The sequence below is a fragment of the Echinops telfairi genome, unplaced genomic scaffold (assembly GCF_000313985.2).
Source record: "Echinops telfairi isolate 266 unplaced genomic scaffold, ASM31398v2 ScPeMD7_16;HRSCAF=60, whole genome shotgun sequence".
Lineage (NCBI taxonomy): Eukaryota > Metazoa > Chordata > Mammalia > Afrosoricida > Tenrecidae > Echinops > Echinops telfairi.
Genome location: NW_022103913.1, coordinates 11093422 through 11110064, shown reverse-complemented (window position 1 = coordinate 11110064; position 16643 = coordinate 11093422). Strand labels below are relative to the sequence as shown.

The following is a 16643-nucleotide window of genomic DNA, read 5'->3' as shown; positions in this document are numbered from 1 at the left end:
TCCCCCTCTTCACGTCCGACTCTCATGTATCTCCCCAGGCGTGGTCTGTCACCCCTCCGACCGTCCACGCCTCGACCTGGAAGGGAGTTTTTTAAATGTTATAGCTGCAGGATTTGAGCCAGGATGGGGCCTGTGAGTAAATCATCTTGTTTTTGCAGACTTGCTTCATGCTTCAGTCAGGAAAACCGGGTGCTGGGGCTGAGTGAGCCCTGCCTGGTGAGCCCTGCTGGAGAGAAGCTCTTTGGAATGCTGGGAGCCGGCTGCAAAGCCCAGCAGGTCACCGTCTTTCTGAGAGGCTAGGCGAAGGGGCTGCCTGGCAGGACCCAGCCCGAACATTAATAAGCTTTGATAACTGTATACTTACTTATTTCATATAAACCGAATCATATAATATTTGTCTTTTGTGACTGACTGACTTCAAAGAGTCCCAGAATCTGCATGAGAAGGCCACGCCCACAAGGAGGCATCATCAAGCTGTGACCCGATTGACAGGCTAGACCACCCCTGCACTTATTTATCAGGTTGACATGAAATTACTGTATATACTTGTGTAAAAGCCAAGTTTTTCAGCACATTTTTAATGCAGTTTTTGTGGTAAAATTAGGTGTCTTGGCTGATATTCGGGTTGGCTTATACTCGCGCCTATATGGTATATGACTACCACATTATCCCATATATTAGAACTTCATTTCTCTTTCTGGGTGAGCAGTGTTCCATTGAATATATGTACTATGTTTTGTTTATCCATTCGTCTCTGATGGACATTAGATTATTTCTAGCCTCTCTCTCCTATTGTTTTTTAATTTGTTATTGTTGAAAATATAGATGACAAGACTACACTAATTCAGTCATTTCTATGAGTATAATCAATTGAGTCAGTGACTTAGATTGCATTCTTTGAGCTCCATTCTCACCCTCCCATTATGGGTTGTTCCGTCTTAACATAGAGTTACCGGCCCCAAGGTTCTTGTCCAATCTTTTGAGTTGTTATTATCACTCTGATCCCATGTAGTTCTTAAAATTGCACAATGCTCATGACAGACACTTTTTAAAAAAACCAGTTTACTGGGGGCTCATACAACTCTTATCACAGTCCATCCGTCCGTCCATGTGTCAGGCACATTATGAAAGACACTTCCGGCAGAGAATCATCGGGTTAAGTTGAGGGTATTTTTGGTTTAAGGTTTAAGGATTATCTCTGGGCAAGAGTTTCATGGGTTCATTCAGTTCCAGAGCTCAAGAAAGTCAGAAATCTATAAACATTTAAAGTTATGTATTTTTCCTTTTTAATCAGGATTCTTTTATAAGATCATTGATAAAAATGTTTAGTAGTGGTAGTGGGGCACTATCCAATTCTTCAAGCTTTAATGACAAACGGGTGGTTTTTCATGGATTCAAATAACCACACATTCCCTCTTTTTCCTATTCTTCTTCTTTCTCCTTTTTCTCCAAGTGAGCAGAGATGAATTGCTGCACTTTGCATGGCTCCTTCTAGGTTTTTAAGACCCCGGACACTGTGCAGCTAGCTAGGATGTTGAACTGAAGCACTAAACAGGTTGTTAGACCAATTAACTGGGATGTCCCATGAAACCAAGACCTGGAACCTGCAAGGACTCAAATCCTGTGAGGTTTTTGGTTATGTATAAGCAATCTCAGCATCTGCTCCTTTCTTTTGTTATTAATACATCACACAACTCTTACAAATTCAACTTTTTGTTGGTGAATAACTTATTGACAGCAATTAGAATAATCAGCTGTGCACCCCTATAGTTAATCAGTGAGGTTTTAAAATTACCCTTAAATATATCCTTTTCCCCCCTCTCTGTCCCTAGTAACCACTAGGTCACTATACATTTGTTGATTCTTACTTTTTTTTAATAAGTGAGGTCACACAATATTTGTCCTTTTGTGATTGACATGTGTCACTCATTATAATGCCTTGAAGCTCTATTTACTCCTGGCCTCTTTGTGTTATTATTTTTATATATTTTACATGTTATAAATCTAATACTATCCAAACTCAAATCCATTGCTTTCAAGTGAATTCTGAATTTTGTGTGTGTGACATGATAGAACAGGCTAGAACTGCCCCAGAAGGTTTCCACGGGTGTGACCCTTTACAGCAGCTGACCCGTCTTTCTCCCCTGGAGCATCCGGTAGTTCCAAACTGCTACTCGTCTGGTTAGCTACTGAGTGCTTCCACCACTGGCCACCAGAGTTCTTTAAGCCTATCATTAATGGTTTATAAAATCTTATCTTTTAAAATATTACAAGAAGTGAAGCAATTATATTTATGCAGTATTTTATACGTAATCATACAGTTACTATTTTCAGTGTACGTAATTGCTTTCTGTGGATTTAATTTATGGTCTAGCTTCGTTTTCTTTTCTTCGTAGATGTCTTGAGGTGGTATGGGCAACCCTCTTAGTCAAGAATGCCGTGAAGTCCCAAAACGTCTTAGCGCAAGTTTAGCAGTTTTTCATGAACAAACATTTCTAAATTCATTTGCCTTCAATAGCCTTGAAATGTATGTTTTTCACTACTTTGTCCGGTTTTATCAGTGATTTTTGGAGATAAGATTTTCGCAGGTCTCTGCTTTACAATAGCCAGGAGTCTGCTGACTCACGCACCTTGTTATTTTTGCATGGTAGAAGTAAATTTCTGTGCAGCTCTGAGGTACGTTTTTTTGTCTGTGAAGTGTGAGTTTAGAACCAAAACAGCTTTAAAAGTGGACCTATGTTATTTAAGCTATGGTAATTGGGAAGAAAGAAGGAGAAGGAGTAATTGGGCCTTTTTTGAGCTTGCTTGGGTCTTTGATTTCCCTTTCACAGGAGATACCCTGAGGCTTCCCCGTGGACTTTTTCTGGCTCTTCCCTTCTTTTCTTGTATACACTGTCTGATGTTAAGTAGACTTAGAAGATTCAGAGTAAAGCAGTGCCTGCCTGTCGTAGTCTTACTGTGTAACTGCTGAATCCTCTCCATGGATGGATGGCAAGAAAAGACTCAAGAGAGACCATGGCTGCATGATTCATGAGTGTCAACTCAAGTTCCCAGAATCTGCATGAGAAGACCACGCCCACAAGGAGGCATCATCAGGCTGTGACCTGATTGACAGGCTAGACTCCACCCCTACACTTATTTATTAACTTGACATGAAATTATGTAACTACCACATTATCCCATATATTAGGACTTTATTTTTCTTTTTCACTCGTCTTCTAGGTACGATTGTGTAGTCTGTTTGGTGGGCTAACCTTGAGGGGTCCCTGTAACTGAGGTGAAGGGGAGAGGATTCTCCCTGAAGCACATGTCCTTGGAAGAGATTTTGGGGTATAGCTGCCAAGAAGAAGGAGGTTATTTGCCCCAGAAAGTAACATCCCAACCATTAAACTAGTTATGGGGAGAAACTGCGAATATACTTCTAGAGGTCTCTTGCCTGCTGGATAGAATTTCTGTGGAAATAAGGTCAACTCTTATTTTATTGTGCCCTTATCATCCTGCAGATAATACCTGAACATCTCTGTAACCAGATACCTTTGTCTTTCTCTCTTGGCAGAGGAATGTCCTGGCATCCGGAGTCATCCCACAGATTTCTCTGATCATGGGCCCGTGCGCTGGTGGGGCTGTCTACTCCCCTGCCCTAACAGACTTCACGTTCATGGTAAAGGTAAGAATGAAAAGCCTGTTTCTAGTGCCCTCTGGGAATTGTGCAGTTCCTCATCTGAAATAAAAATCATTCCTGACCCAGATTTAGTTTGTTATCTTGTTGTCATTGGCTTTTTAGGGTGTTCCTGATAAGGTCTGTTGGAGAGAAAGCGTTGGCAGGAGATCTGTAGCTGTTGGGGGTTTGATGGTAGAAGGGGTTTATGTTTGATTGGTGGGTGGTTTTATTTGTTGACCTGAATTGAAAAGGATTCATGTTATCAAAGAATGTTGTCTTCTGCCCGAACAGGTGATTGTTTACTGAATTCAATTTAAAAAGTTTCTCGTGGAAGATTTTTCTGTATTTTGTTTCATTAGGAAGCTATTTCTTAAGCACCACCTTCATCTTGTCTGCTGTATATGACACAAATTTGCCAATTCAGCATTTTCAGGTGTACAAATTTATTTGTAATCATGTGCAACTGCCACCCATAATTGTTCTTAAATTCTTCATTATCTTAAGCAGAATGAGATTTAAAAATCTTTTTTATTTGTGAGCCCATGTGAATGTGTAAATTGATAATTGCTCTTATCTGATATATATATTTTTTAAAGTAGATTCTTCCTCCAAAGCTTATAAGTTTAAGAGGAAGAATCTAATTTCAAAAAACAAATGACAAAAATCCAATCAACAGAGCAAAAACTTGGTTCTTTGAAAGGATCCACAAAATCAACAAACTACTAAGCAAATTTAACAAAGGAAAAGGACCAAAATGTCAATATTTAGAATTAGGGATGAAACAGGAGAAGTCACAACAGACCCCAGTGAAATAAAAAATATTAATTACGCAGTACCACAAAAGACTGTATTCCAACAAATCCAGTAATTTGGAAAATAACCCGGAAAACCACTCTCCCCAAATTAACGCATATGGACATCAAGAACTTGAACAGATCCATAAGAAAGAGAAATAGAAGAAGAAATAGACAAGGTCATCTGGAAACTGCCAACCCAAACAAGCCCCGGTCCAGATGGTTTCACCGCAGAATTCTACCAAGTGTTCAGAGAAGAGCTGCCACCAATCCTACACAAACTCTTCCAGAACACAGGAAGGGACAGCACACTCCCAAACTCTTTCTATACAGCCAGCATAGCCCTGATACCAAAGACCCCACAAAGATAGAGAGCTACACACTGACATCTCTCATGAACATAGATGCAAAAATTCTCAACAAAATCATGGCCAGTAGAAGCCAACAACATATCACAAAAATAATACGTCATGACCAAGTGGGATTCATACCAGGGATGCAGGGATGGTTCAACAATTGAAAAACAATGTAATCCACCACATCAACAAAAAGATGGACAAGAACCATATGATCATATCAATTGATGCAGAAAAAGTATTTGATAGTATGCAATACCCATTCCTAATAAAGACCCTTAAGAAGATACGATTAGAAAGGAAAATTCTCAATACAATAAAAGCCGTATATGGAAAATCAATAGCTAATACTATACTCAGTGGAGAAAAGCTGAAAACATTTCCACTGAACAAGGGAACCTGATAAGGATGCCCCTTATCCCCACTTCTGTTCAGCATTGCACTGGAAGTCCTATCTAATGCCATTAGACAATGGCAAGATATCAAGGGTGTACAATTGGGTAATGAAGAAATGAAACTTTCACTATTTGCCGATGATAGGATTTTATATATTGAGAATCTGAAGGGGTCCACAAATAAGGATTGCTGGAAATAATACAGGCACTTAGTAGAGTAACAGGATACAAGACTAACTAGCAGAAATCAAATGGATTCCTATATACCAATGATGGGAATACAGAAGAAGATATCAAGTAATCAGCACCATTCATAATTGCCACACAAAAGCTGAAGTACATAAACCATGGTAGATACACAATTTCATGTCAAGTTGATACATCAAATGAAGGGGTGGGGTTTAGCCTGTCAATCAGGTCACAGCCGGATCCCTCCTTGTGGGGGTGGCCTTCTCATGAGGATTCTGGGAACTCTCTCTCTCTCTCTCTGCTACTACACATTTCTGCTGTCAAGCCACATGGAGCCAGGCTGACAGCATCCAGAACTCTGGAGATGCTTCCACTGCCACTGGACCCACAGGACTTTCCACCCACCGGCTTGTGATCTTCCTACATTTGGCATCATAGCATGTACTGCCTGAGGCTAGAGAGGAATTCATAGGCTAATATCAGACTTATGGGCTAATATTGAGTTTATGAACTTGATCTGGACTGGGCTAGGATGTTTTGTTGATGCATAATTATTTCTTGATATAAAATTCTCTCTTACACATATGAATGTCTCTGGGTTTATTTTTCTAGTCAACATGGACTAACACAAAACCTAACAAAACCCCAAAAGACCTGTATGAAGAAAACGACATATAGATTGTGATAAGAGTTGTATGAGCCCCCAGTAAAGTTATTAAAAAAAAACCCTATTGAAACATTAATACAAGAAACCAAAAGGGATCTACACAAATGGAAGAATATCCCTTGTTCATGAATTCGAAGACTCAATAATGACAAAATATCAATACTACCTAAAGCAATCTACAAATTCAATGCAATCCCAATACAAATTCCAGCATAATTAGTCAAAAAATGGATAAACCAATTTCAAACTTTATATGGAACGGGAAGAACCCAGGATAGGCAAAGCATTCCTCAAGAAGAAAAACAAAGAAGGCCTTCCTGCATTACCTGACCTTAAACTATACAGCCATAGTTGTTCAAACAGCCTGTACTGGTATAATGATAGATATAGACATGGTCCTATGGATCAGGACAGAGAACCAAGAAATAAAAACATCTGCATACAGATAATTGACTTTTGCCAAAGGCCCAAAAAACATTAAATGGGAAGCAGATTCCCTCTTCAATAAGTGGTATTGGAAAATCTGGATTTTCATGTTCAGAAGAATGAAACAAAACTCATATTTCACTTCATGCATAAAAACAAATTCAACAAAATAAAGATCTAGACGTAAAACTCAAAGCTCTCAGGATCATCAATGAGATAAATTGGGACAAAGCTAGAAGCCCTAGTGCAGGGAATACATGGGCTAGCAGAATTAATAAAGGAAACACACTCCATGGAAGATAAAATGAATGGAAGCTATTAAGAATAAAACAGTTGTGTACATCTAAAGACTTCATTAAAATAATAAAACGAGAGCCCCCTAAGTGGGAAAAGATAATTAGTAACTACATAACAGAGGACTATTTACTAAGAGCTCAGAATTTTACAAGCTTACAACAAGAAAAAACCAATGTTCTCTACGAATGTGTGCATAAGCAAATGTGGTGAAGAAAGCTGATGGTGCCTGGTTATCAAAAAATATAGTGTCTGGGGTCTTAAAGGCTTGAAGATAAACAAGTGGCCATCTAGCTCAGAAGCATCAAAGCCCACATGGAAGAAGCACACCAGTCTGTGTGACCATGAGCTGCAGAAGGGATCAGGTATCAAGCATCAAAGAACAAAAAGTCATATCATTGTAAATGTGGGTGAATGCAGACTGGAGACTCAAAGTCCATCATCAGGCAACTGTACACCCCCTTATTGAAGGGTTGTGGGGAGGAGATGTGCCAGTCAGGGTGCAGGGTATCAATGATGAAACATATAACTTTCCTCTAGTTCTTAAATGCTTCCTGCCCCCCACTATCATGATCCCAGTTCTACTTTACAAATCTGGCTAGACCAGAGGATGTGCATTGGTACAGATAGCAACTGGAAACACAGGGAATCCAGGACGGATGACCCCTTCAGGACCAGTGGTGAGAGTGGCGATGCCTGGAGGGTGGAGGGAATGTGCGGTAGAAAGGGGGAACCGATTACAAGAATCTACGTATAGCCTCCTCCCTGGGGGATGGACAGCAGAGAAGAGGGTGGAGGGAGACGTCGGACAGTGTAACATGACAAAATAATAATAATAATTTATGAATTATGAAAGGTTTATGAGGAAGGGGGACTGGGGAGGGAGGGGGGAAATGAGCAACTGATATTAAGGGCTCAAGTAGAAGGCAAATGTTTTAAGAATGATGATGGCAACACATGTATATATGTGCTTGACACAATGGACGTATGTATGGATTGTGATAAGAATTGTATGAGCCCCCAATAAAAATGATTTAAAAAAGAGAAGGTGGGCAAAAGACCTGAACAGATGATTTACAAAGGATGACACTTGAGTGGCTCTTAAATACATGAGGAAATGCTCCCGGTTGTTAGCCATCCAGGAAATGCAGGTCAAAACAACAATGAGATACAGTACCACCTAGTGTCCATTGCTGTAGTCCAGTTTTGAAAAGCTGAGAACAAAGGTTGGAGATGGTGTGGTGAGATAGGAACTCTTATCCACCGCTGGTGAACTTGTGAATCTGAACCGCCTCTATGGAAGGCGACACGGTGCTACGTAATACGGATAGACATTTACCTGCCATCCGACCCAGCAATAGCATTACTTGGCATATACCCAAAAGAAATTAGAAACAGATTGTGAACACACGTTTGCTCCCCCATGTTCATTGCAGCAGAGTTCACAGTAGTGAGAAGCTGGAAACAGCCTAAATTCCCATCAACAGCAGAGTGGATAAAAAAAAAACTGTGATACATACACTCAGTAGAATACTGCGCATCCCTAAAAACAAAACAAAACAGTGATGAAACACCTCAAGATGTTGATCTCTCAGCAACACTTGATTAGCTGTTCATTCTTACCACTTTAAAACATCAGGGCACCATATTAGATTTCCTCTTAGCATACTGACAACTTCCTTCCCATCTCCTGCTTGTTCCTCATCATTTCCCTAAGATTGTATCATGCAGTTTGTATTCATTCTTTCACAAGAGACATAGCATACAACATGATATTTTCAAGGTTTATCCTTGTGATACACATCAAAATTTCATTTCTCTTTATGGCTGAGTGGCATTATGTTGTATGTTTATTACCACATTTCCTTATTCATTCATCTGTTGATGGACATTTCAGTTGTTTCCATCTTTTGCCTATTTTGCAGTGAACATTGTTGTACACAGTTCTTCATTATTTAATTTTCATTTCCCTAACTAATAATGCTTACTTAGTACCTTTTAATGTTCCTTCTTTAGTAATATGCCTTCCTGTTAAACTCTTTTTATTTTAAAAGTGTGAGTTTTGTAGTTTGTTTTTTAGTTGATTGTTGAGTTCTTTGTATATTCTGAATAAAAATTGTCTATTAATTATATGAAAGCCTTGGTGGCATATTAGATTACAAGTTTGCTGGCAGACCACAAGGTCAGCAGTTCCAAACTACCAGCTGCATCATGGGAGAAAGATGATGATGAAGCTTTCTACTCCTGTGTAAAAGAGTTACAGTCTCGGACATCCCCAGTTACTTGTATTCTGTAGGGTCACTCTGAGTCAGAATTGACTCAGTGCCAGTGAGTTTTGGGGTTTGGGGGAGGATCAATTTAATCAGGGTAAGTAAAAAAGTACTGCTACTGTAAAGAGGGTATGGGGATTACATCTGATTCCTCCAACTTCACAAAGAAGTAGAATCGAACTCAACATCAGCCCAAACTGATTCCTGTAAGTCAAAAGTCAGACATGTCTCTACCCTTCAATATCTTTACTAATTCTAACACCAGCTGTCCCTCTACTGCAGTGGTTCTCAACCTTCCTAATGCCTCAACCGTTTAATACAGTTCCTCATGTGGTGGTGACCCCCAACCATAAAATTATTTTCACTGCTACTTAATAACTATAATTTTGCTATTGTTACAAATCTTAATATAAATATCTAATAGGCAGGATGTATTTTCATTGTTAAAAATTGAACATAATTACAGCATAGTGATTAATCACAAAACAAAATGTGATTATATATTGTGAAATATTTATTTCTAATGACAAATAAATGAAATTTTGTCTTGAAGCAAAGTGTAGCATGGGTAACAGTATTCACATCGGGTACTCCTGTGTGGGCGTATTTGCATGTGGGTGGACCCGCCTGGAGACGGATAGAGGAGCAGCTTCGCGGTTCCGAAGACCATCAGAAATATGTGTTTTCTGGTGGTCTTAGGGGACCCCTGTGAATGGGTGGTTCGACCTCCAAAGGGGTTGCAACCCACAGGTTGAGAATTACTGCTCTACTGGGTTTGATAATTCATTGCAGTGGTCAAACAGAACTCACAGACAATATTCAAGAATATGAGGTTTATTCTGGAGTTAAAAATTTACAATTTAGGAGGGAGAGGGGAGTGGGGAGGGAGGGGAAAAATGAGGACCTAATGCCGGAGGCTTAAATGGAGAGGAAATGTTTTGAGAATGATGAGGGCAATGAATGTACAAATGCGCTATACACAATTGATGTATGTATGGATTGTGATAAGAGTTGTATGAGCCCCTAATAAAATGATTTTTAAAAATTTACAATTTAGGAGCAGAAATGCTCAAGATACAATCTTTGGTCAGGAACATCACTTCTCAACCATGACCACAGGCATGCCCCTCTTGGTCCTTAGCTTCTGCATGTGTTACAAATCATTTTTACTGCTGCTGATAAATGCCTAAAAGACGCTTCACTAGCCTCAGCCCCTAGCTGTAGCTCCACGAGTCAGGAAACTTAGCTCCCTTTGATGCAGTGCCAGGAGTTACCTCACTCAGAAATTGAGCTTCTTCCTGAAGGCATTCAGCGACCCTGTACCATGGGCAAGGACACTTGTCTTATGCTCTTGGTCCTGTTGCTGCACCACTACCATGTCTCTGATGTCACAGCTCTCTCTCTGATCAGGGAAGTATATTGTGCAGGGAACTTGGGGTCCATAGGAGGTGTTCCACTCCTGACTCATCTTTCTTGACAGTAGTGGGCTCCTCATTGTACCTGCTTCTGAATTGGATCATTTTTTACCCCTCAGGATGGCAAAATTGACCATTCGCTGTATAGAATTCTAAATTTTTATAATCACAGTTTACCCTGTACACAGTCACTCATAACTGAATCATACAATCCTTCCAGCAGCTTCTTACCAAGACCCAACAGGAAAATAGGATGTACCCCTAATCTGCATTGTTGTAACCCGTTGTTTGGTGGGAATTACAAAGGCTGTGGCTAGAAGAGCCCTACCAAGTAAAACATTGAACCAGACCCACAGAATCATAGCCACCTTTCCTGGACAAAAATTATAAAATGTGAAACTGTTGCTTTTTGACATATCTTCCACTCTAGGTCTATACACTGCTGAAAGGGATGTTTCTATCAATTTAACTCTTCTTCAAAGATTCTGTACTTTTTCATTTACACTGTGTCAGAACACATCCTCCAGGGCCACAAATTGTGTTCCTTTTAATTATTACTTGATTTTGAGGAATAAAAAGTCAGAAGGGACAAGATCAAGCTGTAGGGTGAGTTGGGTAAGATTTCCCAATGAAATTTCCATAGGACAGCCCTTGTTACACTTGGCGCAATGTTCCTGGCCGCTTTCTCATCAGTATAGTTTCCCATTTTCTTAAAATGTCTTTATAAGAAACTTCTGTGATTGTCCTATGTCCTTTAAAAAGCTTTTCAAAATGACCACTTTGGGGAAAAAAGTCCCCATAGGTTGATATTTCTGCCTTCAAGTTAAATGGGCCCAGCAGATTCGATTGGAAGCCACTGTTTTTGATTGGACATGAATCACTGAATCATGTTGATTTCACTTTCTTCTATAACATCTTTAATAGCTTTGATCTTATTTAAAATACTGATAGAAAGATCAGCTCTTTGATCTAGTTTGTCTTCTTGTAACACTTTTTAAAAAGTATTGTTCTAGTAGGGAAAAGACCTCATAGTTGGATATATTTTACAGTGATTACTTTATTAAGTTTTCATCAGTACAAAGACAAATTATCTGCATGAGGGTGACCATCAGCATGAGACCACAAAGGTGTGTAAGGAATTCAAGGACATCATTCAAAGAATATAGGCAATTACATAAATTACACAAAGGAAATTATCACAGAATTTTGATTGGTGGCCAATCAGTTCATCACTGTTGCAGACTTGATTATGAAAGCTGCAAAGGGACTGTGATAGATATATATTTTTCCTTTTTTTCAATCACTTTATTGGGGGCTTGTACAACTCTTACCACAATCCATCCATCCATCCATTGTATCAAGCACATTTGTACATTTGTTGCCATCATCATTCTCAAAGTATTTTCTATCTACTTTAGCCCTAGGTATCAGCTCCTCATTTTCCCCCCTCCTTCCACGTCCCCCCCCCATGAATCCTTGATAATTTATAAATTATTATTATTTTGTCATGCCTTACACTGTCCGATGTCTCCCTTCACCCACTTTTCTGTTGTCCATCCCCGAGGAAGGAGGCTATATGGAGATTGTTGTGATTGATTCCCCCTTTATCACCCACCTTCTTCCCCTCTTGGTATCACTACTCTCATTATTGGTCCTGAGGGGTTTATCTGTCCTGGATTCCCTGTGTTTCCTGTTCCTATCTGTACCAGTGTACATCCTCTGGTCTAGCAGGACTTGTGAGGTAGAATTGGGATCATGATATTGGCGGGTAGGAAGCATTAAAGAACTTAAGGAAAGTTGTATGATTCATCGTTGCTATATGCACCCTGACTGGCTCCTCTCCCCACAGCCCTTCTGTAAGGGGATGTCCAGTTGACTACAGATGGGCTTTGGGTCCCCACTCCGCACTCCCACTAATTCACAATGATATGATTTTTTTGTTCTTTGATGCCTAATACCTGAGCCCATCGACACCTCTTGATCACACAGGCTGGTGTGCTTCTTCCATGTGGGCTTTGTTGTTTCTGAGCTGGATGGCCGCTTGTTTACCGTCAAGCCTTTAAGAACCCAGACTCTATATCTTTTGATAGCCGGCACCATCAGCTTTCTTCACCACATTTGCTTATGCACCCATTTGTCTTCAGTGATCGTGTTGGGAAGGTGAGCATCAAGGAATGCCAATTTAATAGAACAGAGTGTTGTTGCATTGAGGGAGTACTTGAGTGGAGACCCACTGTCCATCTGCTACCTTAATACTAAACCAGTAAATATATGCATATAGATCTATTTCCCCATCATCATATATAAATATATTTACATATGTATATGGCTGTATTTAGACCTCTATAAATGCCCTTTGCCTCCTAGTTCCTTCCTTTCTTTCCTTTTACTTTCCTCTTGTCCCACTATCATGCTCAGCCTTCATTAGGGTTTCAGTGATTCCTCTTGGTTACATCAAGCCTTGATCAAGCTCTACCAGGTCTCATACACCCTCCTTGCCTTTGATTTTGGATCACTTCTTGTTCTCTTGTCCCTGAGTTTGTTAACACCATTTCCTTCCCCCCACCCCACTTTCCCCTCTCCCATGTTCCCCCAGAACCACTAGTCCTGTTGTTTTTCCTCCAGATTGTTTATCCCACCTATCTTATCTAGATAGATCTGCAGAGATATTAATATGCACAAAAATAACAAGACAGAGCAAAACAAAGCAACAAAAGAAAATAAAACAGCAACAAAAAAACCAATGACAGTAAAAAGAAAAGCCTGTCAATAGTTCAAGGTCTGTTTGTTGACCTTCAGGAGTGTTTTCTGGTCGAATCTGATGGGTTACCATGCCCTGCCCCAAAGTCTATTTTTGGTACTCCCTTGGGACTTCCTTGCTCTGCTCCCTTTTCTGTTCTGTTGCACGCCCTTAGTGTTTTGCCTCCGTGTGGTGGAGTCAGATCAGGCACAATTCCCACACTGTTTCTCCAGTGTTGTCCCCCGTAGGGCTATGGGTCAATGAGGGATGTCGTGTCTCCTAGTGGGGCTGGCCATATGGTCCTCTCTTTGCTTTGGGTGTTCTGAGCAGGAATATCATCCTCAAGGCTTGGTGGGCCAGGATGTGTTCCATTCTCTCTTCCTCCCCATTCACTTGCTTCTGTGTGCTCTGATCAGACATGCCCCTCTCCCTGAGCTGTAGCTTCAGTGAGTGCTGTTCTGAAGTAAATTCTTCTGCAGCGCCTGTCCACGTAGTTGGGATTGAGACCGGCCCCTCAGACTTTTTTATCAGTTCCCTGCTTCATGTCGGTATGTTGCATTCACGTCTTGGAGCACCAGGTTGAAGTCTGGTCCCTCTTTCTCTGTGGAGATATAAACAATACCCTCCCCTTAGGTGGGTTAGTGCCCTGTTCCTCCGGTACCCATGTTTTTTTGTTTGTTTTTTTTCTTTTCCCACCCTCATTTTTAGTTGGCTACCACATGTATTCCTGGGTTTGGTGTGGTTTTTTGTGTGTGCCAGCATGGCACCTGTAAGAAGATATGGGTGGAGTTTAGCCTTTCAATAAGGTCAAAGCTTGTTGACCTTTGGAGGTGCAACCGAGATAAATGGCTTTCTGGAGTCTGACTCCTCTCTCTCTGCCGTCACCTTCCTGCTTTTGAGTCACTTGCTGCCAGCGCCACCGACATTGGGTCTATGGAACTTTGCACCGACTGCCTGGTGACGCTCTTGCATTCTGTATCATTGCACGTGATTTCGTGAGTCTGAAGAGGGATTTATAGACTAGTATCCAATATATCGACTTGAGTTGGACAGGGATGGGATGTTTTCTTCATATATAATGACTTCTTGATATAAGGCTCTTCCTTACACATATATGAGTGTCCCTGCATTTGTTTCTTGAGCCAACCCAGCCTAACACAGGGTCCATGCTTGAGGTACGTGCATTCAAGCAGATTGTTGTTGCTAGGCGCCATGAAGTTGGTTCTGGCTCATAGCAACCCTCTGTACAACAGAATACAATACTGTGCGAGCCTCGTAATTGTTATATCTGAGCCCAGAGTTGCACCCACTGTATCAATCCATTTTGTCGAAGATCATTGTTGGTTTTTTTTGCTGCCCTTCTACTTTACCAAGCATGATGTTCTTTTCCAGGGACTAATGTCTTGTGTGATAGCGTGTCAAAAGTAGATGAGACAGGTCTTGCTATCCTTCCCTCTGAGGAGCATTCTGGTTGATTTTTTTGTTCTTTTGGCAGTCCCTGATACTTAAAGTATTTTGAAATTTCTAGGTTACTTGAATTTATCTTTGAGTTTTTTCAAGTTGTGGTAGATCTCCAAGTTTTCACCAAGATATTTATTGGGGAAAAAATTACAGATACATATTTAGACGTGTGAAGTCCAAACCTGTGTTATTCAATGATATTAATTTGGAAGCGTTCACACCCTCAGATGCACTAATTTCACTTAAACATATTTTTTTAATATATAGGTTAGCATATGTGTTCAGGGCTGACTGTGGTAGGATATTTACTGAAGAATTGCTTGCTGTAGCGATATAGTGGAAACAATCTAAATGACCATCAATAAGGGATAAATACATTATGGTAACTATCATACATATTGATAAAGAATGCTCTTCAAACTGTCCTGTTAGGTTAATTATTTTACATTGAAGAGGAAGTTTTCAGCACTGTGTGTCCAGGAGACTGTTAGGAAAAAACATTTTCATTAGAAAGAAGAGGACAACAATGTACATAAATACTCTTATGTGCATGGATGTCTCTGAAAGGGGAGAGAAGAGCGGATTTGGAAGCCTGGAGATAGAGCTAATAAGTAGGGTTACTCCAACTGTCCACCCTCACCCGATGGTGTGGTGGTTAAAGGACATGATGGCTAACCTAGAGGCCAGCCGTTTCACGCTCCAGCTTCTCCAGTGGTGAGTAATGTAGCAGTCTGCTTCTGTAAAGAGTATGCACTATGTCCTGCGGGTTAATGTGAGCCAGAATGGACTCACTGCCCGCAGGTGTGATTTTGGTTTGTTGAGTGCCTGCCCCACTTGATAGCAGTGGAGTTTTAATTTATTTAAAATTAGAAACTAAAAATTAGAAACCTCATAACTTCAAAGCACTAATTATTAGTGTTTTTAAGTAGCTTCACCTTTTATTAGATGGTTAAACTTGCTCACATTGCATGCTCTCTTGGCTCTCAGTGCTCTCATCTGTGAGTGGGGGCGATAACTATATCTAGCCATTAATGACAGCATCCACGTAAGGTGCTTACGACAAGTGCTTGGTGTGCAGTTAAGCCCTGAATAAGGGCCACTTATTACTGTGCTCTATAGATGAGCCTGGCTGCAAGTTTGCTGAGATAGAACCATGCAACCAAGATTCTTTTAATATTCTGTGAAAGGTGGTCTTTAGTTTGAATAAGCATCTTGGAGCTGCATCCTAGCCTGCTTTTGTCACTACTTTCTCTCAATAAGTCTTTTGACTGTATGCATTCTAACCCCCCTCTACCTCTAGTGATCTGAGTGTGACCATTGTGGACATCTCTGATTTCAGGACACTTCATACCTGTTCATCACTGGCCCTGATGTTGTGAAGTCTGTCACAAATGAGAATGTTACCCAGGAAGAGCTTGGTGGTGCCAAGACCCACACCACCATGTCAGGTGAGAGGCCTTGAGGCTGATCTTACTATTTTTTTTTTTAGCCTTTTATTATATTTCACTTAAAACTTTTTTTTGTGTAATTAAATCATTTTGCGGGTCTTGTCACAATCCACACATATAAATCATTTTTGGGGGGCTTATCACAATCCACACATATATCCATTGTGTCAAGAATTTTTATACATTTGTTTCCCTCGTCGTTCTTAAAACATTTGCTTTCTACTTAAACCCTTGGTATCAGCTCCTCATTTTCCCCCCTCCCTCTCCGCTCCCCCCTACCCATGAACCCTTGATAATTTATAAATTATTGTTATTTTGTCATGTCTTACACCATCCGACGTCTCCCTTCACCTACTTCTCTGCTGTCCGTGCTCCAGGGAGGAGGTTATATGTAGATCCTTGTAATCTTTCTCCCTCACCTTTTCTCCACCCTCCCGGTATGGCCACTCTCACCACTAGTCCCGAGGGGTTCATCTGTCTTGGATTCCCGGTTTTTCCAGTTCCCACCTGTACCATTGTACATCCTC

General features: G+C 40.5%; 1 protein-coding gene across 1 annotated transcript in view; it reads left to right on the top strand.

Moving 5' to 3' along the window:
* PCCB (propionyl-CoA carboxylase subunit beta) overlaps nt 1-16643 on the top strand; it is a 118727-nt gene that overhangs the window by 36242 nt on the left and 65842 nt on the right. The window contains exons 6-7 of the mRNA XM_004712100.3: nt 3557-3667; nt 16008-16116. Coding sequence (XP_004712157.1) covers nt 3557-3667; nt 16008-16116 — 220 coding nt within the window. The remainder of the gene's footprint in view (nt 1-3556; nt 3668-16007; nt 16117-16643) is intronic.